Consider the following 23,858-nt stretch of genomic DNA (forward strand, 5'->3'; position numbering starts at 1 on the left):
AATCAGAGTCCTCACTCATACAGCATCCTATGCTGTCACTTTTTTTTACAATGAAAACAAAATGTACTCACATTGTATTTTAAATAGGTGGTATGTATTTAAAATTAGTGGCACTATTAGAGCAAAGATCTAGTATATGTTCATGTATTTTTATGGGCATCATAAAGGGACACACACTTTAATGTTACCTGGCAGAAAGGGGATTACTAAATAGTAAAGGTAATGCTTGCTACAAATGTGGAAAATATCTTCTATTCTGAGATGAATGTAGGAATGCAGAAATGATTTTATAAGAGCATATTGCTGTGGCTTATTCCAATTTAGTCTTTAATCTTTTAACGTCATTAATAAATGACAGAACATTTCTGAAATAAACTTAATCTTGCTTCCGTAATAATGAATACAATGCAAAAAAGTGCTTGCAATGGCCTGCAGAAGTGTTTGCAAGGGCAAATAAATTGTTATGAAGCAACAGTCTTTCTACTCAAAACATATTCTGCAACATATTCTGTTTTGCAGTCAATACTCTTTAATACTACTTTTCTCTTAATGTATATTTGAGCTGTTTGTAATTTACAAAATTGTGTATCTCTTACTTTTTGATAATATACAGTATAGAAATGTGTATTTTATACAAACACTTCATATGCAACAGTTTTGTGGTAGTAATTATTACTAAATATTTTTTTATTTTTTAGGGTTTACGCCCCCAGGAATGGAGAGATCCTCACCTGATAATAGCCCAGTGCATGGTGTTGCAAGACAGGCATCCATAACTACAGGGGCCAACATTCCCATAATTACAGAACTTGGTAAGTCTGAATTTATCTACTTGTGTTTTAGTGAGCACTTGATGCAACAAGAGGTCTAATTGGTGGCTTGGTGCTAGGTGCTATAACACTTAGTTGCAACTAATTAGTACCTTTTAAACAGGAAGACTGCCATGCTATTTAATGCTGTGTAGTGCCTCTTGTCAAGCTGAGATGTATGCTGTTACCATGTATTATCTCTTTGTCTCGTAGTCATTTTGACATTCAAACAGTTCTTGGTTGCTAGGGTCAGTGAGCATAAAAATTAAGTTTATATTCCAAACTGCAGAACAAAGAAACTTGAATAATTAGAAAGAATTATTTACATTTTTACATTCTTTAAAAATGTCTGGTTTCTTCAGCTTTCTTATTAATTTAAGTATTTACCAATTTAATATTATTAGCAAAGTCAAAGACAGGTTTTTGGCAGTCCCACCAAAACATCCCAATCCCTCTAATGGAGATTTGTATTTCCCACTGGGGATGAGGAGGTAAGGAATGAGCAACCTTTTAAAGTACGTACAGTTTTGCAGCAAAATTTGTAAGCCCTGGGAACAATTGCTAGAATTTCCCTGTGTGGTGCAATTTGCTGTAGAAACAAAACCTCGTCTGTTGAGTGTACTCCCCCTGCACAAATGTCATTATTCACCTTGCTTTCCATATCAACCAATGGGATTGGACCCTTTATGCTGTCTTTATTAGTTTCTGACCTAGTAACCATTGCTCAGTGCATTGTAGTTAGTGGATAGGAAAGGAGATTTTGTAGCTGAACATTACTGCTGATTTTAATTTCTATGTGTCATTTTTTTAATTATTACTTTAGTACTATTTAGTGATATAATTAATGCTAGTCACGTTCATTTACCCCACCTACCCCCCCACCTTTTTCCTACATATATTTGTTTCCTTAACATTTTTTCTTCTTATTGTGTGTATTAGTCCAGCTAAAATGAGGGGCCAAGATAGGGTTAACAGGGTTGTGTAGCTGGTTGTGTCCGTGTATCACCTGTACCATCCAGCCCACATGATGTCCCCTTTGTGGCCCTGGTTCCGTAGCAGGCCTGTGCCCCACTGTGATGACTGAGCAGGCCAAAGGTGAAAACCAGGGAGTCAGAAAATGGGGAAAAAGGATAGGGCAGTAATAGACTTACAGGACAGAGGATTCCTGGATGCATAAACAAAAAAAATCAGGAGCTGGAGAGCCGCCAGGATCAGGAACTAAAGCTGGAGAGTAACCAGGATTAGGATCTGGAAAACTGCTTGGATTGGAATCTGAAAAGATGCCTGGATTAGGTTTATGAGTTGGAGCACCACCCAGAAAAGGGGCTGGAGAGCAACCTGGATCAGCAGAAAGGAACTGGAGGATCACCCAGAGCAGATGTTGAAGAGCCACCCAGAACAGGAGCTGGAAATGGAGGACCACACAGGTCAAGAATAGGATTTGAGGGACCACCTGGAGAAGGAGCTGGAGAGCCACTTAGATCAGGAGAAGGAGTTGGAGGACCACTTGAAGCAGCAGCAAGAACTGAAGAGCCACCTGGGCTAGGAGCTGAAGAGCCACACAGGCCTGCAGCCTGGTTTATGACAGATTGATCACTGCAGACAGCAGCAGCATTGCTGCCACCAGTAGTAGTAGCCAGGTCAGGCCCAGAGGCTAGGGCAAAAAAGTCTTCAGGCCAGGTGCCAGGGCAGAACATATAATAACTGGAGGCAGGACAGCAGGCACAGAGGCTGGAGGTTAAACTGCAGGTACAGAGGGTGAAGACAAGACTGCAGGTACAGTGGGTGGATTTAAACCTAAAAGGTTGGTTTTCAATCCTTGATTGGAAGACATTGGCAATATGGGAGTTGTTTTTTTCTATGAACTGTTGTCGCATAGTGGAAATAAGCTTCATTAACAATTTATTGTAATGTATATGCTATTGTAGCGCTAAAACTCCCAAGCCACAATGTAATTTCACCTTCCCATTGACTTAAATTGATTTTGGTGAATTTTTGTGGTTTTCCAAATGAAGTTAAATGCTGCAAATTTGCTCACCATTACTACTTCTGTCATTAAAATTTTTTGGTTGTTCAATTAAATCCTGTGTAAGTTTAAGGATTGCACTGCCAACTCAAACTTGGGGTCAAATTAGATGCTAGCTGGCATGGTTTTTGCAGTTTGTACCCTGCTTTGTGATAAAAAAGGAACAATCATGAAAACAAAAATAAAACTAAGTTTCAATTTATGGATACTTTCTAAATATAACCAATGAGTTACCATTTCTGAAATACTTTATTTCTGAAGTTACTTTTCACTATCCCCTCTCTGTCTGTCTACATGCAGGCTTGGGTCAGTCATTTTTTTACCACAGTTTGCTCATCTTGGGAAATGGAGCAGTTAACAATGATGTTAACTAAACTTAATTTTTTTCCGAAATCGTATAAAACAGTGCTGTCCAACTTCTGTGGCTGGAATTTTTCTGATTTATGTGAGGGAGGGATGATAATGGAAGCTTTGTTGTCCATGCCCATGTTACCGCACCCACCTTTAAGGCCAAATTACAAGACATATGGCACCACAAGGTCCTGCATCATATGGCACTGAATGGCCTACATTAAATGGCAAAGTAAATCCAGCATTACAGGCACACACCACCCAACATTTAATTGCAAAATAGCAGCAATACACATTTTTACAGGAGAGCCCAGAAACTTTTAACAAACATGCAGTATTGCAATAAAAAGTTTTAGAAGTTTTAAAGAGGTCAGCCTGCTATTAAAAGGATACTGTCACGATTTTTATGTTTTTTTTTTTTTTTTTTTAAATTACACTACATAGCAAATAATTCACTATACCATTTGAAATTTTATTCTTGAACCAACAAATGTATTTTTTTTAGTTGTAATATTGGTGTGTAGGCAGCCATCTCAGTGCATTGTGCCTTAGTCTGAGCTTTCAGAAAGAGCCACTGCTACACAGTAGAACTGCTTTCAGATAACCTATTGTTTCTCCTACTCCCATATAACTGGAGGAGTCCCAAGCCGGACTTGTTTGGCCAAGAGCAGAGAGAGCAGGGGGGAGGGAGGGGCTGCACAGAGAAAAGGGTGAGAGGTCAAGCTGCACAAGGCATACCTGCGGGCCACCAGTTGGATAGAACTAGTATAGAATATTTAACTGATTATATTCCTAAAACTATTTTAAGAGATTAAGCTTTTTGTTGTGTTTTGTTTGTTTTCATGATAGTCCCTCTTTAATATTTAATCATGCCAAAATGGAGTGTGTACAAGTGGTAGGTTTATTTATAAATGCACTTAAACTATCTGCTTGTTGCAACAGTCTGTAGCAGTAAATGTAGTTCATAAGCATTTTATGCAAAATATCATTGGAATCAGAAAATGTAATGAACATGCAATGTTTGGACTTTGCTGGGAACTCTATTACTTAAACATATATTAGAACTAAAAGTAGAACTTTTTGATATTAAATAAACCTGTGCAAGTATTCAGTTATAATACAATGACATCTGCTTTAACAAGCTGCAAAGTTGCTTCCTACCATAAACAATACCACTTTTTGGTTGCACATTACTAAGCTTCTTTAGTGTGGCAGTAATGTGGCAGTAATCTGAAAAGCCAGTGCTCTTGCTCTCAGTCCATCTGTACATATTCTTGTATGTGGATAGCACAAAGTCACAACACAAATATCTGTACTAGCAAATTTGGAACTGAATAATTACAAATAGTGATAAACAAATCTGTGCAATTTCTCTGAAAGATTTGCGAAACCGCTGAAAAATTTGTGAAACGCAAAAAATATGTTGTAACCGCCTAACTTTTTTGACATGACCATAACTTGTTTGATTCGACAGCAACTTTTTTGATGCATCTACGACTTTCTCTCCCTCTGCCAATTTTACCAGCAGTTTTGGGAAAATTTGAGAGTGGCGAAATACAGAATTTAGTGGCAGCTCCTTGCTCATTACTAAATACAAATGAAAATATACAAAAACTTGGATATGATACAATAAAAGTAGTAGATGTTATTAAGGCAAATGTGCCCTTGTGTTCAAGGCAAAGCTAATATCCAAGCTGATTCTTTGCCTTACTTTTTCGTTCTGATGTGTTTTTCTAACTTTCCCTCTTTTAACACTCCTGTAATTCAGCTAAGCCTGGCAAACTGCTGCCTTTGATTTCATTCAGTCAGGAAAAAAACAGTGGGACACACATACCAATTATTACAGAGTTGGGTAAGAAGAAGATTCTCTTCTTTCTTTACCTTATTGTCACTGTGGTTTTATTGCTGACCAGTAAAGAGGAGCAACCAGGGAACAACATGGCCAAGTATTTGTAGCATCCAATGAGAAATACAGATCAACTTTGATAAGAATACGAAGCAGCTTAGGCTGATCATAACTTGACCTGACTTTTTTGTAAAACAAAACACTTTGGTAAAAACATAAGAAAAAAACAAATATTTGTGGTAGGCCCCTTATCAAACAGGACAAAACTAATCAGTCAGTTTGGGTCTACTAACATTTGTACTGAGCTTGTTGATTTATTATTATGTAGCTCAAGTGTTACTTTTCTGCCGCATGTGATTTATTTCTCCTATGCTTTGGAATAATCCAGTGGCATAACTGACTAGGCCCAACAAAAGACTCCCAAAACCTTTAAAAATTAACTTGTTTCACAAGCACAATATAGCTTTTTTTCTATTGTTTTACACACCCACACATATGTGTATATAATTTGTAGAGAGATTGAGATAGATTTGATCACATATACATCCACATATCTTGGTCTGGTTGCCCCTGATTTGCATATGTTGTTTCATTTTGTGTTTTAAGTGCTTTTCTTTAGATTATTCTGTATTGTTTTTATTATTTCTTTTGGCTGAAGAGAGGTAGAGAAACACTACCCCTCAGCATTATCTTGCAAGTAGTTTGGTTTAGTTTGGACTGTTGTTGCTGTGGCTGCTTATGTTTTGTATCTTGTGTGTGTGGCTTTGGTTTTTAAGTGAAACTGGTTTGCGGCTTATGTAACGATTTTCTGTTCTTGGTTCTCACGCCAACATCAGTGTAACTTTGATCATTCTGACCTCTGATACAGGATCTTTTTATATAGGAATGTTGATACTTAGATGCCCCTAGCTCCTGTTTGTCTGTCAGTATGATTGGCTGTTCAGACAAGAGAGACATAATTCAAAAGGCAAAACCCAAGACTCCACATGCCTTCCAGCCTTTTCCTTGTGTTTGTTTATCATTTCTTACTTCTCTGGAGTGATCAAGCTCTTGGGTTATTGAAGACCAGATAGATTCTTATTTTCTCAAGGGCAGTGGGATGTTCAGAGAAATCTTTGTTAGAAAGAAACACATATACTGAGAGAAGATAAGAACCATAATGCCCACCTAGTTTCACATTTGCCTGTTTCTATCAGACACCTTGACGTGTTTGAGTTCTCTTCTGTTTCATATTTAGGAAACCCGGTTGTCTATCACATATACCAATTTTTTCTTTTAGCAAAAATCTATGCAGGATATGCTTGGCAATTAGTTTGATATACACTAGAATGAGGCAGAAAGTCTACAGTATGTAAGGTTCCTGGTACATGGTCAGTAGTCATTAAGCAAAGAGCTAAAGCTTAAAATATTTTATCTAATATCAGTTCATTTATGTAAGACTTCATGCCCATGCTTAAAACCTTTACTACATTTTTGTAGTTCATTCTACATTTTAGTCTCTTAGTTCATGGAATCTTGTTTTAACTTATGACATAAAAGTTTCTGCATGTGACTACTTACCAATGGGAAAGTAAGTGTTACTAATTAGTTTTGCATTAAATATTGTATTGAGGTGTACTGAATGCAAAGAGGTTTAATATATCCTTGAATAAAATGGTGTTCAGACTCATATGCATATCTAGTATAACAAATAGTAATTTGGTAAAAATAACACATTCTCATTTGGGCAATATTTATGAAAGGCTGAATAGACAACAGGCAAAGTTAACTTGTATAGGACTTTGGAATTCTCTTGACAGGTTATGTGCTTAACGGTCTGTTCACCCTATGTGACATTGATACATTGTTTTGACTAGATGGTGTTATTTTGAGGATTTGTTGCTTTATTTGGGAGCCAGGCAGATTTTTTTCTAATGTTTATGTATGAAGTTAAGATTTCCCTAAACCCATGTGAAATCAATAACTTATGCCTGGAAAAGGTTGGCTCATATTGTGTTTTTTTTGTAGATCTCTAGACTTTAGCTACAAGTTACTGCAAGTAACACGTAATATTTGGTTCTGCAAAATATTTTAAATAACATCAATATGAAAACTGCCGTGTTAAATACACTGGATAATTAAGTAAATTATGGGTTTAGCATAAAAATGCATATAAAGACTATTCAACTAAAAAAAAGTTATATTTTTTTATTCCAAATAATTTCTTACTTTTAATCATTTATAGTGAACGACTCAAATGTTCAGTTCTTGGACCAGGATGATGATGATGACCCAGATACAGAGTTATACTTGACTCAGCCCTTCGCCTGTGGGACCGCCTTTGCTGTCAGTGTGTTAGACTCCCTTATGAGTGCAGTAAGTACTTTGAAGTATATGAAGCATACAAGTCAATAAGTTATTGCCACTGCTTGTTGAAAAGTAAGTTCTTTGAAGTATATGAAGCTTTTTCGCCAATAAGTTATTGCCACTACTTGTTGAAAAGTGGGTTAATCATTTTTGTGCATCCACCCACCTTGAATTTTAAATATACACAGTCACATTACTACTACAGAAAGGTTAAATTTTTATGTTAAATATGTTTGAAAGCAGCTATACTAGACATCATATTATTAGAAGTAGAGGAAACTAATATTGTTGCCCCCCCCCATCTTACCAATCTTTTCTAATATAAAAAAGACCCTTTCCCTGTCATACAGAACCTGTAATTCATTTTTCTGCCTAAGTTCAGGATCACCCCTACATTTTTTGTCCACAGATATCCATACATACATATCTGTAACAGGCAAGTTATTCAACCTGTTTCTTAAATATACTTAATAGATTGCCCCTTGAATCCAGGGGCACCATACATCATCAACACTATTACAAAATCTAGCTACTACTTTATTAAAAAAAAACTAGCTACTATTGCTTTTTTTATTTTTAAGAATGATATATATAGTACTGACACATTTATGCAGCACTTTACAGAAATTATAGACCATTCACATCATTCCATATCCTATTGGAGCTTACAACCTCAAGTTCCTATAACATTCACACACACATACTAGGGTCAATTTTATTAGGAGCCAATTAACCTGTCTGTATGTTTTTAGAGTGTGGGAGGAAATTAGAGTAATATACCTGGAGAAAATCTACACAGATACTGTGTGAACATACAAACTCCTTGCAGATAGCACCCAGCCCAGAATCAAACTCAGGACCCCATTACTGCTAAGCAGAAGTGTTACCCAATGAGCAGCCTTGCTTTAGAATTACGTTTCCATTGTTAATAAAAATTACAGGGAAGATTTATACCACTGAAACTGACAAGTTAGGAAATCTGATGCAAGGTAGAAATATAAAGTTCTAGTAACCCATAGCAACCAGATGGAAGCATTTATTGGACACTTGTCTCAAAGCAAATATGGTTATTCTGGGTTACTAGACTTAGTGCAAACTGTGATTGCATTACTTGCAACCCTTCTAAAGTAATTTCATGAATCTGCCTGTACAACCAGTTTTCTAATTATAAAACAAATGTTTAATTTTTGTTTTAAAGTTTCTTTTGAATAAACAACATGACAGCATATAGTACTTTGCTGAGTTTAGCTGCCTACTGCTAATGAAGCCATCATCATCCTGCTATAGCATTAATATTTAAAAAAACCCTTTGTGGGCTGTCACACAGATCCTGTGCTGATGTTAGAAAACAGGAATCTATAAGAATAGACCCCGCTAACCATATACCCTAGAGTTTTTTAAAAGGACACCAGCCCAGCTAGCATTTATCTAAATGCTTAATTGATCTGTGTTGCTGTCAAGAGTAGCCAAAATGGAGTTTATAAGCACCCTGGACCTAAGTGCAGCAATGTATAATCTGCTGTGACATTTGCAGCATAAAGGCTGGCTCGCAAAGCAATCTGTGTCATGTCTGAAAAGGCAATGAAGCTTTCACTGAACCCAGGATTCAACAGTAATGTGTTCTTATACCCCCTTATTAAAAAGTTACTTTAGGACTGCCTTCATTTGTAGTGGACGAAAGGGTTCCTGCATTTTGTTCTCTAATTTGATTCTTGTGCTCTCTTGGATAAAGGACTACCCAAAATATTGTGGGGCCTTTTGATATAACATGTGGCCTAAAGTTCATTGCTGCCAGTAGACTTTAAGCTACTCTGCAGCCTGATATAACAGAATAGGAAAATACGAAAATATGTTACTTTTTATATTACATTTTAGCAATTATTCATAAGATATACCCATTAAAGTTCATATCTGTACAATATCCACTATACTATACTACAAAAATGTTAAACACCTCCAGCATCCCACAAAAGCATGAAAAATGGTGGTGGTTTAAGATAATATCATATAGTATCTGGCACCCAACACACTACTATTGAGGGACCTAAATATTATGCTGAATAAAATGAAAATTGCTATAAAACTGTGTAAAAAGCTTTATAAAATAAATGGCAAATTTATCAAAGCGTGTTTTATTCTACGCTGTGCAAACTCCAGATTTGACGTTGGTTTTTTACACCACTTCAGACCTTGTGTAAGTAAGTTAGTTAGGGCAGAAGTCACTCTAAGAAAAAAACATAAAAAAAAGCCTGGCAATGTTTGGCAAATTTTGACCCCATTTTTTTTATATCGCATAACCTTGCATTTATCAGCACTGATTCTCATTTGCCAATTTACTGCCTAGTGCCTAGTTTAGTCAGGTCTCTTACAAAACAGAAACATCTAGCATGGAACGTATAATAGTTATAGTGTTCGTTATAATAACAAGCAAAAAATTATATTCCTAAAACATTGCTGTATGGATTTGCTCTGTGATTGCATGCAGCTTATCTGGTGTATCAAACTGTGTCATCAAAAAATGAATTGCACATAGTAAATACAAATCTGTAGCTTCTCTCAATAATACCTAATACATATGTATCTATTAAAAGGAGAAATAAAGTCTCAATCACTGTGGGGGTAGGAGGAAAATGTTAGGCATCTCCCAGTGATTGTAATACTCCAGGGTGGTGCTCCTTTTAGCAGAAAACTTGTGCCTTTGCCTGTGCCTGTGCCTAACTCACAATTCAAATACAGGAAATGATTCCAGGCAGACCTTCCCAATATTTGATACAACTGCACCCAATTTGTAGAGAAATGCAGATATCTCCATTTATGGCAAATCGCACTCAATTACATCAGGCACAGTGCGACTGCATCAGGTGCAAAATCTGCATGTCACCACAGTGATGCTTGCATTTTAGGGGAAAACACTGCATTATGCACAGCATGGCGACTGCACTGGAAATTGCACTTTGCTCACTGTGTCTGCATATACAGTGTCTATCTCAGAAAAAATGTACAGGACAACAGCCTTAATGTTTAAAACATTAGATCCCATATGCCTTCTTCCTAATGTCTTCTGTCTCAGTAAAACTAACCAGCTAGTTTTTTAAACCCTCCTGCTTAGTCAGCTGATGGTAAGCAGGCCCATCTTGTCAGTTTGTAGCCTAATTTCCATATTTAAATAAGGATTTGGATTAGGTTCCATATTCGCCCCAAAATCTTTCACAACACAGAATTTTTTACACTTAATAATGGCACAGTTTTGGGACATTTCTGTATTTGGCACTGGTTCTACTAAACCTTAAGTTATTCTTACTCTACCTTACTTGCTTGGCATGACCTCTCTGATATCCACATTTTGCAACGATCATTTGTTCAAAACTGCAGTATTTATATATTAATGATATATTTTACTGTAAGCCAAACCATCAATCTTCAAATACATTTACATATTTGCATGTGCACAGCAAATTTAATGGAACTAATGCTGAGTAATCTTGAAAATGTTAAAAACTAAATGGTAGAAGATGGTAACATTACTCTGCAATCCTGTTCTTTTAGACCTACCCCTACTAGATACTGTATATCATGACCTGAACAAATTAAACCCTTCATACATACCTAATGTTTTAATGCTCCTGACTCCATGTATTTAAGCACTCGGTTATCAGAGTACAGGCAAGTGGAGGTATGGCTAGCTATATGACAAAATAATTGTAACTTTAAGTGCAATGCCTCTTCAGTGCCTTTTGTTTATACATGGTGTAGCTGTGTTAATAAGCAAGATACTTATTTATTATAGTATTTCATTATATCTGCAGAAAATTAGAAATAATTTTAATATATCACAATACATTTTACCTGTAGTTGGCTTGTTACAATTGACATATTAACATGATTTCTTTTGTTCTAGACATACTTCAATGATAACATTCTGACTCTAATCAGAACTCTGGTGACTGGGGGAGCAACACCAGAGCTGGAAGCCCTCATTGCAGAAGAGAACGCTCTGCGTGGGGGTTATAGCACCCCACAAACTCTAGCAAACAGAGACCGCTGTCGAGTAGCCCAATTAGCCTTGTATGATGGACCATTTGCAGATTTGGGGGTAAGAATGATAAAAAATAAATTAGGGACTAGATAGCTATTTTGGAAGTCTTTAGCATTTTAGCTGCGACATCCAATAATTTGTTAGAATCGGTGTTTTGCTATGGAACATGCTAACATGAGGCTGAGGCAAGGTGAAAATCTTGTCTCAGGCAGAATCAGGTTATCAGAAGCAACAAAAAGCTGAAATTCTGAATTTCCTAATTCAAAAATCATAATTTTGGCTCTTTGCAGTTGTGCTCTCTGCACTAGAAATGCCACCCCCCTCGACCCACCCCCAATCTCCAAAAGGTAAGTGCGGGGGTGGGATCAGAAACATGGAAAATCGCCCTGTCTGCAGGAGCTTTCTAGAGCCAAATTTGTTACATGCCTGTGGCCTCCATTCAAATCTAATGTGCTGATCACCAGCACTAAAAAAGCTGACTTTTTAAATCTCTACAACGAACATATCCTTTTATTTACATAAAGTGGTAGATTATCGGACAGTCATTATTTTAATGCGTGAGAGGTTCCAAATGTTGGAAGAAGGTATGCTTTATGTAGTCATTTAATTTAGGGAAATGTGAAGGAAAACACTGTTCAGTAACTGTGTGCTTGGGTCGGTCTTTGCTCTAAGTTAAACAGTGGATATTACTGTAGTCTTAGTTAGAAGTCTCCTTTGTAGCTATATCACACCTGAAAGTGGCTTTACTGAGGGCAGCCATGGTAGTGTTTTAAGAATACTTGTGTAGCCTTATACTATTACCCTATTAAGTATAGGTTAAGCAAGGTATTCCACAAACTCGGAATACTGTTGTTTTTGTAATCCTGTTGCCTTGAATCCATCCATTAAGTCCTGATACAGGAAATAAAAATTAGTGAATGTGTAACATATCTCTGTTTCCGACACAATTTATGCCCTGTTGTGCTCTGCTCTGAATTATAAATATAAATGTACTTTTAATAAGGATATGCTGAATGCTAATTATTATCACAGCAGCAGTTTAGAGAAAAGAAATGTAAAAATATATCACACTCATAAAACATTATTGCCTTTGATTTCCGGGATCTTTGAAAAATTAATAATTTCTTCCAATGTCTTCTTTTTTTATTTTAGAAGTCATGGTGACACTATAAAATTTTTCAAGATAGTTTATCTTTACAATAAAAAAGCAGTATACAGTAAGCTTGGGCAGGGTTCATGTGAGTAGTTTAGAAAATACTTTCCTATCAAGCAGTATATAGATTACCATAAATGAACAATACGCATGGCTATTATTACAGTTATATATAGAGCACCAATTCTGCTCTTTTGTACAGAAATATTTAGATCAGCAAAGGATGCACAGACAAATTTATAGACCCCAGGCTGCGAAGTGCCAAAAACTTGCATATGTCATTTTTTTGCACTTTGCACTGCTTTACATGCTACTTAAATAACTTAAATTTCTGCAGGTCTGTCCTCCATCAAATAGCACCAAGACCTGCAGCCACCCACATGAATCCAGCAGTGTATTCATGAGGTATAGGCCGTGGGGAGACACATAGGGGCCTATTTATTATGCTGTGTAAAATGAAATTCGTCAAAAAATGGTGTTAAAAGCTATTTAAAAAAAAATGGAGAGGTTCACAGTATGAACGCCAGATTTGATGCCGTTATTTTATGTAAGTCCTGGCTGAAAAAAAAACGTGCAAGGCCTGGCAATGTGTGGCGAGTTTTGTTGCTGTTTTTTTAAACAGTATAATACATTTGCCCCATAGTCTCACCCTGCCCCCCATCTAACTTGCATGATTCAATTATATTCTGTCATTCAGACTTGCATTTTAGGGAGTGGCAGTGACTGTGCTGGGCAGTGTTGGGCAGTTCTGCACAGAGCACCTTGGTCAAATTTTTTTTATCTGGTGTAGATTGCAGCGAGACCCCAGACAGCTGAACCGATGCCTGTGTTTGTCATTAATTTTAGCATTTGAGGCTGAGGTACAATTTTCAGATTGCATGAGGAAGTGGAATAAAACAAATATTTTCCCATAACTTTGCCTGTCTTCTCGCTCTACTTTGCTGCATCGCCAGACCTACCTAAAGTAACCCACATGCAGCGAATCCAGGATTCAGTTGGAGATTTGGCCAAGATTCTGCCTTTTTCAGCAGGTTTCGGATGAATCCATGTCTCTAGATGAACCAAATCTGAATCCTTAAAATCACGTGACTTTTTGCAACATAAACATGGAAGTTTTAGTGCGCGGTTGTCTTAAACCCTTCCTTGTCCTAATTTGCATATGCAAATAAGAATTCAGATTTGGTTCGGAATTTGGCTGAATCTCTTGCAAAGGATCTGAGGTTCAGCTGGATCTTTAAGGAAAACTATACCCCCAGAAGGAATATTGTATTAAATGGCCTATTAAAGAATATAACTACAGTAAATATTGCCCTTTTACATCCTTTCCCTTGATCCACTATTTAGTGGTGAGCTGTGTGCTCCCTTAGAGATCACATGACCAGAAATAATGCAGCTTTAACTGTAACAGGAAGAAGTTTGGAAGCAAAAGGCAGAACTCTGTCCATTAATTGGCTGATGGGGCCTAGCATGTATGTGTGCCTTGGCTTGTTTGTGTGCACTGTGAATCCTATGATCCCAGGGTGCGGCACTTAATTCTTTACATGGCAATTTTATATTTAGGATTACCCAATAGCACATAAGTATAAAGTATATTTTTATGAAAATGGTTTATTTAGATGAAGCAGGGTTTTACATATGAGCTTATTTATGCAATATATTTTTATAGAGACATACATTTTTGGGGGTATAGTTTTCCTTTAAAATAGTGGCTTCTGTGCATCCCTATATGCAATTGGGTGGGTATCCTGAAAAAATAAACTTACTTATGAGTAAGTTTCCAGCTGATCAGGAATTCCTAAGCAGAAGGATGCCACTATGGCCTCATTAGTACAGTTGGGTTTTGCAGCAAGAGTCAGCAATTTCCTGGCATTTATACTAGTGATGTGATTGGTAGTGATGAGCGATTTTCAACGTAAAAATTTGTCGCAAGTCAAAAAAAGTTGCAGTCCTGTCACATTGGGCGCGGTTGCATCAAAAAAGACGCGGGCGGCAAAATAATCTGCTGCAGCTCGCTCATTATGTGCATGTGTGTGGCGAAGGAGGGAGATTTTCATTCAATGCTCCTACGTCAGGTGCATGTGCATAGTAAACGAGTGAGGAGATCACTTCTTATGTGCACGCGCGCTAACCAACATGGCTGCCTGCACCGGCAGCTCACCTCTGGTAGGGGAAACACTATAGAGGTGATAGGTTCCCTTTATGGAGGCAGAATCCAAGGTCTTTTAGCTGGTGCTGTAGAAAGTGGAATGAGTACAGCTGCTCAGGAATTAAAGGAATGTAGAATCCCACCAATGAAGTCACCACCCCTAAAGTAACGTAAGGGTTGTGAGGTATATCCAAGGCAGAGGAGGATTATTACTGCTCAAGTTATAGTACTAATTGTGAAGCAGCAGTACCAGAGGGGTCAGACATAGGAGAGGAGCAGGTATTGCAATAACACTTGTACATAATAACATCATGTTATTGTGTTAATTTATTAACGGCTCAAAATGCATTTTGTTTTATGACAATGTTTTTAAGGAAACATTACATCAAAATCTCATTTTAAATACACGATTATTCTTCTCTCCTAATTATTTGTATTGATGGAGCTAAAGTGGCACAATGTTAGATACTACTAAGACTAGGTTTCTATTATTGGTGTGTAGTGTACCCCATATTAATTAACAGTAATCCCCTATATAAATGTGCTTTTTTATCTCCACAGGATGGTGGCTGTTATGGAGACCTTTACTGCAAAGCATTAAAAACTTACAACATGCTGTGCTTTGGTATATACCGACTCCGAGATGCCCACCTCAGCACACCCAGCCAGTGTACCAAAAGGTGGGGGAGAAAAAAATTTCAACTAAATTATTATTTTTCATGTTCCTTCTTAAAAACATTAAAACTATAATGTACATTCCTTATATAATAGTGCCTTCTACAGTAGCCATAAAAAGAGGTTTGTTGAACCAAGACAAGCCTTCGTAATAAAGGTGTAGTTCACTAGAAAGCATATTAACTTATGTTAACTTCATGTTGTTGTGATATGTTTCTACATGTAGCAAAAACCCAGACACTTGAGAAGCTTATAATAACTAAATGTAATTTTAATAAAGCTTTGGATAGTATTGGTGGATACTTTTTTCTGTTTACATTGTAAATTAAAACAACTGGGTTGCTAATGGGATATGAGCATGTGCTTGCCTCTGCGTAGTCAAAAGTCAGAAGCTTAGGGCAGTATATTGGGAATTAGTGCAAAAGAAAAGCAGCAAATGGTTTCCTCATAACTTTTTTGCTTGCCCCAATATTATACAGTATAAAAAAATTAAGGGCTAACTAAGTGCAAGCATGGTGAAAATTTAAACTTAACAATCCATTGCAGATATTAGAGTGTCTGTCATTGTACCTTCCAATTCTTTGTACAAATCCCTTTTAGGGGTTAAAAGAAAGAAATAATGCATTGTTCTTTTTGGCACATTTTTTTCAGTGAAATTGACTTATAGTTTGCTTCTTTGTATATTGTTTGTTCTGGCTATTAAGAACCTCATATGACATTTCTTTGTATTTTTACAAGGTACGTTATCACCAACCCTCCATATGAGTTTGAACTGGTTCCCACAGATCTCATCTTTTGCCTGATGCAGTTCGACCATAATGCCAGCCAGTCCCGAGCTAGCCTGTCTCACTCTTCACACTCCTCGCACTCATCTAGCAAAAAAAGTTCATCTGTTACCTCCATTCTACACACAGCCTCAGCCAACCGTCAGAACAGAGTCAAGGCTCGAGATTCCCGTGACAAACAAAAGTATGTTCTGGATGACGCAATGCTGGGGAGAGGGGTGAGGAGGACAGGGGGAGCGATGTCTATGTAGTGTAAATGATGGTAGCCTCTTTGTGAAGCACTGCTATGAAGTTTTTTGTGGCAGTAAAGGGGTTGCTTATTTACTTACATCACAGTTTGGCCCTATTTCTTATCTCTTTTAACTTGAGTAGATGAATCATTTGCATCTAACTTGAAATTATTTATGCTTCATTAAATATCGGGGGGCGAGATGAAGCTTGTATGTTATGTGTATGTTATGTGAGACTAGGCTGCAAAATGGAAATGACAACACACCTCCAGCAACTGTTGAATGTAGCAGTAGTATTTTAGAAACCTCAGCTCCTTTGCCGACAGTTTTTCTGTAACTTTTAGAAAACCAACTATAAATTACCCCTAGTGTGATGTGTCTTCCACGTGTGTATCCATTCTCCCATCCCTGTATGTTATCGTAATTTACTTCCCCTTCCTTATGTACACCTGTTCCTTATTTTATCATGGGTGCATGGCCTTGCTGTCTATTACATAAGTGTAACCAACACTGAGAAAAATCCAGTCGGCTGTAAAAATGTTGTTTTACAGGCAGATCATTTTGTTCACCACCCCACCACCAAGCTCTTGGGGTTCTAATTTTTTTTTTTTTTTACCATTTATTAGCAAAACATAACACTTTTTTGCCACATATTCAACAAAAAGTCAGATTAAGAAAAAAATAAGTTTAAGTGTGTTAAAAAATACATTTGCTCATTATTATAGTGTACAGAGCCCATTTACTGTATTCTTGATTGTGTTATTTTGGTTATGGACACAGGAAAACCACCCCCCCAAATTGTTTCAAATCTGTTGTTCTAATAGTCAAACACTGCCATTTTTTAGAAGGAACTCACCCCCCCCCCCCCCCCCCAGTGTTTACAGGAAATGGCAGTAGGCAGTACACACATAAATTAACCTTCTTAAAAAAAACAAAAGACATACAATTCAATGCATTTCACTTTGTCAGCAAATGGGTAAACTTATCTGATGTTAGAAAGATTCATTACAGATTACTGGAGGCTGCATTATCAAAGAAAGCTCTAATTATGTTTTTATTTACTTTTTTGTTTATTTTTTTCACAGGTTTATATAATATAGTATAGTTTACTGTTCCATAGCAATTTAGAAAAACTACAGGGTGTTTGAAACAAAACGGATTGGATTACTGTACCTTTACTCATACATATTTTCAAGTTTGTGTTTTAATAGACAGACTTCAAGTGTAGGTATTTTTTTGTAAGGTGGCAGTGTGGTGCCTGAAGGTGAGGGTTTTCCTAAATGCCCAGTACCCGGTGTAAACAGTTTCCCATCTCCATTTCCCAAAATGCCTTGCATGGTCTTGCATGGTCTGTGATCATGCAGGTAATTGTGGGAATTGGTATTTTGGTCTGAAAAGCTCTGACTTTTGGTAAATTGTTTCAGCAGGCATGGCAAGCCATGCAGAAAACAGAAATACAGATATGGTGCAATAACATTTATAAATACATTTAACAGATGTGAAACATGTAGTTAGTGTATATATGAAAGTTTAGAATCATAAATTTTCATCATACAGAGTTTCATTGTTTTATTTCATTATAGTTCCACTTTTAAGAAGATTTGAGATACTTTTCAAGAAAGTTTAAACAAACTGAATATTAATAAAGCTGATGTGACATGCAGTCTGCCTGTACACATACGTTTTGGGGAAAATTAGCTATGGTAGGCAGGTAAGCATAGGATCTGAGACAGATCTGAGACAGAGACACCACGTCTTCTGGCAAAAACACAGGTTTAACTGGGGAAACTGTTCCCCAAACAACTTCCTAGCCTGTGCCCTGCTCTGAGAGACCTTTCACTTTGAATGACTCCTTTCTGAGTGACCCCTTTCTAAATGACCCCTTTCTGAGTGACCCCTTTACACTGAGAGACACCCAGGTGTAGGAGCACACAACTTTTACCTCTACAGGCAGCTCCTCTCTCAACTGCCTCTTAATAACCTGACTGAGAGGGAGTATTAGTCCAGTCCACACACCTCAATTGTACATTTTTAGGCACAACAGTTGTGTTTTCTAAACACACTGTTACACTGTAAAATACAATTGAGTATTTAAAAATGTGTAGACGCAGTGTATCATGGACAGAGTTTCAGTTATGGGATAAACATGAGGGAATGCTAAAACAACTGCATATTTAATAATGTGCACGTTAATATAAGTATATAAAGTATAAATGCAGTTGAATAGAGATGCCCTGCTAAGGTATAAATAGTAAACCAAGAAACTCCCCACAATATCAATGGAATCTGTTTTTGTTGATTTTTGTTTACTGGCATAGCTGCCCTGTGAATCTCTTGCTGGATTAAAAAATCTGACACAAAGTACAGAAAGCATATCTGGTGGGTGCAAAGCAGTGTTTACTGTCTGCCAAGGCACCCTGTACCTGCCTGTTGCATAGTACAAGTGAAGGGCAAGGTGCAAACATGCAATAAACATGGTGTTTTTTTATGCATGACTCCTGATGTCATGTTTAAAAATGTGCCATTCCTCTATAGACTCCGCATCAGTGCAGCCCCAGCAATTACAGCACATATTTCCCTAATTCTCCATAAGCCACTTTCCAGTCCATAACTTAAAGATGATGGTGTTGTGTGATATGTCATGTTGAAGTAGGATGTTTACTGTATATTAGGAAATAAGCAAGTAGTTAAAAAATGCATTTATTCTTCCAGCATTAATGTTGAACTATAAAGCAATACAAAAGCTAAACAGTACAAAATACCAGGGGACACAAACATAAATATCAGTATTCTGGTTTATTGCATCCATCACAGCATTATAGAAAATATAACTGTGACAGATGCTTTTAAAATAAGAAAATAATTGGTAACACAAAATATTTTGAGGATAGTTTATTTGCAGGAATCTGTAGATGCAAGCAAATAGATGATCACACCAATAAAAGGCATTATTAAAAAGCATAAATAGTACATTCAGTACCTTACACTGAGTCATTCTTTTGTTTGTTACATTATCTATACTATAAATATAACTATATTCTATATTCAATTTATATAGTGCATTATATTTTTTCACTGGTTCCATTTTAATATATGGATTATGCTCAGGGTTTTGTACAATTATACTTACAAATGTACTATAGGAAAACCCAACAGACAATGCAGTGTAAGCAAATTAATTATCATGTTTATATGTTTTTTGAATCAAATCATTTGCTTTCCAATATTGTAATGGACTACTGTCTCCATACAACCAGCATTGTGTACACAGTGTGCCAAATTTTATATACAGTCATACAAATGATGATGTCACCATAAATATATTTAAAATTATATTTGAGCACCTGATAAATATTTTCATGTATTTTTATGTATGTAGGTATATCTGTCTATTTCTATATATCTCTTTATACTTAAATGTATGTATACTACTATAGTAGTATACATAAATGTATGTATACTACTATACACTATATATATATTATACAAACTGATGGGAAACTGAAAGTTTTATACAAGGAGGAGAATTTAGGAGGCAGTCTAAGAAACTAGTGTGGGGGGCTTTTAGATATGACACTGCTTATTTGCTTAAATAAGTAGGATTTTAAACGTCACTTGTAGCTCCATGACTATATATAAATAGCAGTTCACATACAAGTCACAAAACTAAGTTGCTTATACTGTTGTTGATGATTTATATAAGAAAGTGCATTATCATAAGTGCATATACCAATAGTTCTGTATACAGAAACAATCTTTTTTTTAAATAATAATAGCAAGTATTACAAGTAATAAACCTTTTGACCTGCAGCCTTGTACTACCAATATGTATGGAATTCTGAGGTGAACCCAGTAGACTACAGTTCCTTGTAGCTCTTATAGCAATATGCTGACAGGAGTAGTTCAGCTTCAGCTGAACACTACAGGTGTACAAACCTATCTTATATTTTTATTAATAGTTAAGGGTAGTTATTCCATAATATACAGAAATACATAAGCTTTGTTGTCAGTAGGCTCTGGGGTTTTAGTAACACCAGAGCAAAACTGCGGGTTTTCCATGGACTATTGTATTAACTTTATTTGTAGCCAGTATTGCTTTTAAAAAACACATTGGGGCAGATTTATTAAGACACGAATTCAAATCCCAAATGGGAAAAATTCGGATTGGATACGATAATTTCTGAAGATCGCAAATATCACGAATATGCTTACGAAAAAGGAACGAAAAAGTCGCAGAAAACATGAACGGTCCGATCGAACAAACGATCGGACTGTTCATGGACTGATAAATCTCCCCCATTGTGTCATAATTACTTTAGCATTTAAATGATGATGGGAAAGCTTAATTATTTATGTAGAAAATTATACAGCATGCTACAAGAAAATACATGTACCCATTGTTTAGTATTGAAATCTTGCCACATCAGTCAGTTTAGCCAGGGTTTGTTATTTTAATATATATATATTATATATATATATATATATATATATATACACACACACATACAGGTAAGGGAGCACTCCCTCAATCAGTAAACGATACCCGGGTGCCAGAGCTGAAAAAACAATAGTAAAGACAGAGTGACGGCACTCGCAGGGATTTACACAATGTAACCAGCAAAAAACCAAAATAGTAAATGCAAAAAGTGAGGTTTTTATTAATCCTACGTTTCAGTTCCCTGACGAAGGTTCCAGTAGGGAACTGAAACGTAGGATTAATAAAAACCTCACTTTTTGCATTTACTATTTTGTTTTTTTGCTGGTTACATTGTGTAAATCCCTGCGAGTGTCTTTACTATATATATATATATATATATATATATATAAAATATATATATATATATATATATATACTGTATGTGTGTGTGTGAGTGTGTGTGTATATATATATATATATATATATATATATATATATATGTATGCTTAAATTGTAAAATAAAGTGCTCCCACAAAAATGTGAAATTACAACCAAAAATGTAAATCAGAGTAAAGTGAATTCATGTAAAAATATTCAGTTAGTGTGTTCATTTATCTTAACAAGTCTTGAATGAAGAATAATGAAAATGAACTTAACATAGCAGTCCATATACCACGGCCAAAGAAGTTTACAGTACAAATGCATCATTTAATAATGTCTTAAAAATGTTATTTACAGCATAACCCATACAGCACTTAAATTAACAGCTTTAAAAAAACACCTTTGTTTAAGGATTGATGTGTGGTGTAACTATAATCACTACAACCACTATCCATAAACACACATGTAAAAAATCTGTGAAATATCCATCTAACATTTTTTGGTTGCCAAGAGAAAGGACAAATAGTTAGACAAATCTGCTTTTTTAATTGTCAGGCAATTAGACATACGTCTGTTGAATGTGTTTTTTTCCACAAAAACAGAATTGTCCAAAAGTCTTAAATGGGTTTCATTTGCCCAAAGAATTTGACTTTTTACCACAAAAATAATAAAAACTGCTGTCAGAAAAGGGTAGTGCATAGTCCTATGGGAAGAGGTTGGGGGCTGGCTGTGGGTGGAAGGATTAACAAATTGCTGCTGATGGTAGGGACAAGATTAGGGGCCTGTAAAACTCTACATGCATGTAACCAGTACAACTGTGAATGATCAAAGACTGCTTGTTAACCTAGGTTCAGTATAATCTGCCTGCCTTATATATAGGTGAATGAGATTAGAGAATGGATTGCCTGTTTTCTGTACGCCATGTCAGTCATTGTAATACTAATAAGAATTTGATCCAACTGATCTATCAGGACAGCATTTTACACGCAGAATTACCTTAATATATTTTCCTATACATTTATCCCACTGGCTTTAGTGGTCAAATTTTGGTAGTATTTGTGCCTTAACAGAGATAAACAGCTGCCAATTCAGCCCTTGTCTCACTAAGTTGTTTCTAGCATAAGAAGCCATACCAACTGGGCTTCATAACATGTTCAAAATCTCACTTTTTTCATAACATATAGCATATAGACAAAACCTTTATATGACATGGACCAAGATTAAAAGCCATTTAAATCATAAGGTCTTGTTACTCAGCAGATTCATAAATATATAAAACACTGCTTCCCAAATCTGCCATTTCAGCAAAAACATATATGTATTCCACCCCACTGATTTAATATATCCGAGTCTACTTGGAGTATCAACCTGTTAGCAACAATTTTAAAGAAGGAAAGGAACATCTTACTATGGATCCTTCATTCATTTATCCACTATATTGTCCTGAATATGCTTATGCTTACACCTAAATAATGTTGCATTTAATATTATGTTTTTCTTGGTGAATGACTTTACAGGATGTTAAGCCTGAGTGCAATAATCTTAAATTCCTAATAAGCTCCATAAACACTAAAATTGCCTGCCCAGTGATACTTGTGTCATGTCAAATTGTCATGGACCAGAATGTATGTTTTCTGCTTGACATTCAACGTCCTATGTTTAAAAACGCTTTTGCAAAGCTTTGTCATTTGTACTAAGCAAACTGTATGCTGTTTGGTGCATGAGCAAAAAGAGAGAATAGCAAAGCACATTTGTGCCAACACCTCCAGGTTCCTCAAAGCAAAATGCCATGCAGTGCCTTATTGCAAAGTAACCTTGTATCCAATGAACCCATTTCATTTAACTTAAATAAATTTACTGCACTTTTTGTTTGTTTTTGCTTAGTGTCCAGTCTTTGCACCAATAATGTGTATGTCTTGAGTAGATTCTGCTAAAATATTTCTAAATAAAAACAAAAACTGAGCTCATCAGATTTGTGATGTTTTTTACAAATATATTTTATATAAATATATGGGGTGGTATTCTGTGGTCAGGTTATTCCTGCTCATTCCTATCTTTTTTATATAAAAATTCAGTATAATAATAGGAGATATGGCAGCATTTTGTAGATGCAACTTTTTCTCTGAAAGAGCAGTGTAGTCAAAACACACTGAATCACCCCTATGCTATAGCTACAAGATTTAGCAAAATTGCCTGAAAATACATATTGCATTGTTACCAGGCAAATATTAGAGCAATAAAGGATACCTATAGACAATCTCACACATTTTATCACCACAAAATATGTAACTACAAGTAATTGTCTTATAACCTGAATGCAATTTTTAGTTGATTTAATTGGTGTTGGCAATTCTAACTATTGGTATAATGAAAAATGGCAAATAATGTTGGGGTTTTGATATGTCTTGTTAACTGTGGGTAAAAAGTATTTTTCTGCTTGCATAAATGAATAGGTTATTCTTCTAATGTGGTTATATACCCAGGGCTGATATGAAAATTTCAAAATCTTTAATGTTTATTAATAGGGGATTGCAACATGTTTTATCATTAGTGCTTACATGTTTATTTTTCTATAACTGTTCACTAAAGCACATTGTCATATATTTATTTAAGGGATATGGCGGTTAAGGAGATTTTCTGCTACTGACTGTTATTGG

At 36.0% G+C, this 23,858-nt stretch overlaps 1 protein-coding gene across 23 annotated transcripts in view; it reads left to right on the forward strand.

The window, feature by feature from the left end:
* The window catches only part of kcnma1 (potassium calcium-activated channel subfamily M alpha 1), a 305,326-nt gene that overhangs the window by 274,240 nt on the left and 7,228 nt on the right, over positions 1–23,858 (forward strand). For 11 of the 23 annotated variants that reach the window (XM_031906033.1, XM_031906034.1, XM_031906039.1 and 8 more), the window contains 6 exons: positions 699–812; positions 4,955–5,038; positions 7,257–7,387; positions 11,277–11,471; positions 15,275–15,393; positions 16,127–16,357. In XM_031906033.1, coding sequence (XP_031761893.1) covers positions 699–812; positions 4,955–5,038; positions 7,257–7,387; positions 11,277–11,471; positions 15,275–15,393; positions 16,127–16,357 — 874 coding nt within the window. Of the gene's footprint in view, positions 1–698; positions 813–4,954; positions 5,039–7,256; positions 7,388–11,276; positions 11,472–15,274; positions 15,394–16,126; positions 16,828–23,858 lie in introns of those variants that run through there. The other 12 variants (XM_031906035.1, XM_031906040.1, XM_031906049.1 and 9 more) reach the window with 3 other exon arrangements.

The sequence above is a fragment of the Xenopus tropicalis genome, chromosome 7, assembly GCF_000004195.4.
Source record: "Xenopus tropicalis strain Nigerian chromosome 7, UCB_Xtro_10.0, whole genome shotgun sequence".
Classification (NCBI taxonomy): Eukaryota; Metazoa; Chordata; class Amphibia; order Anura; family Pipidae; genus Xenopus; species Xenopus tropicalis.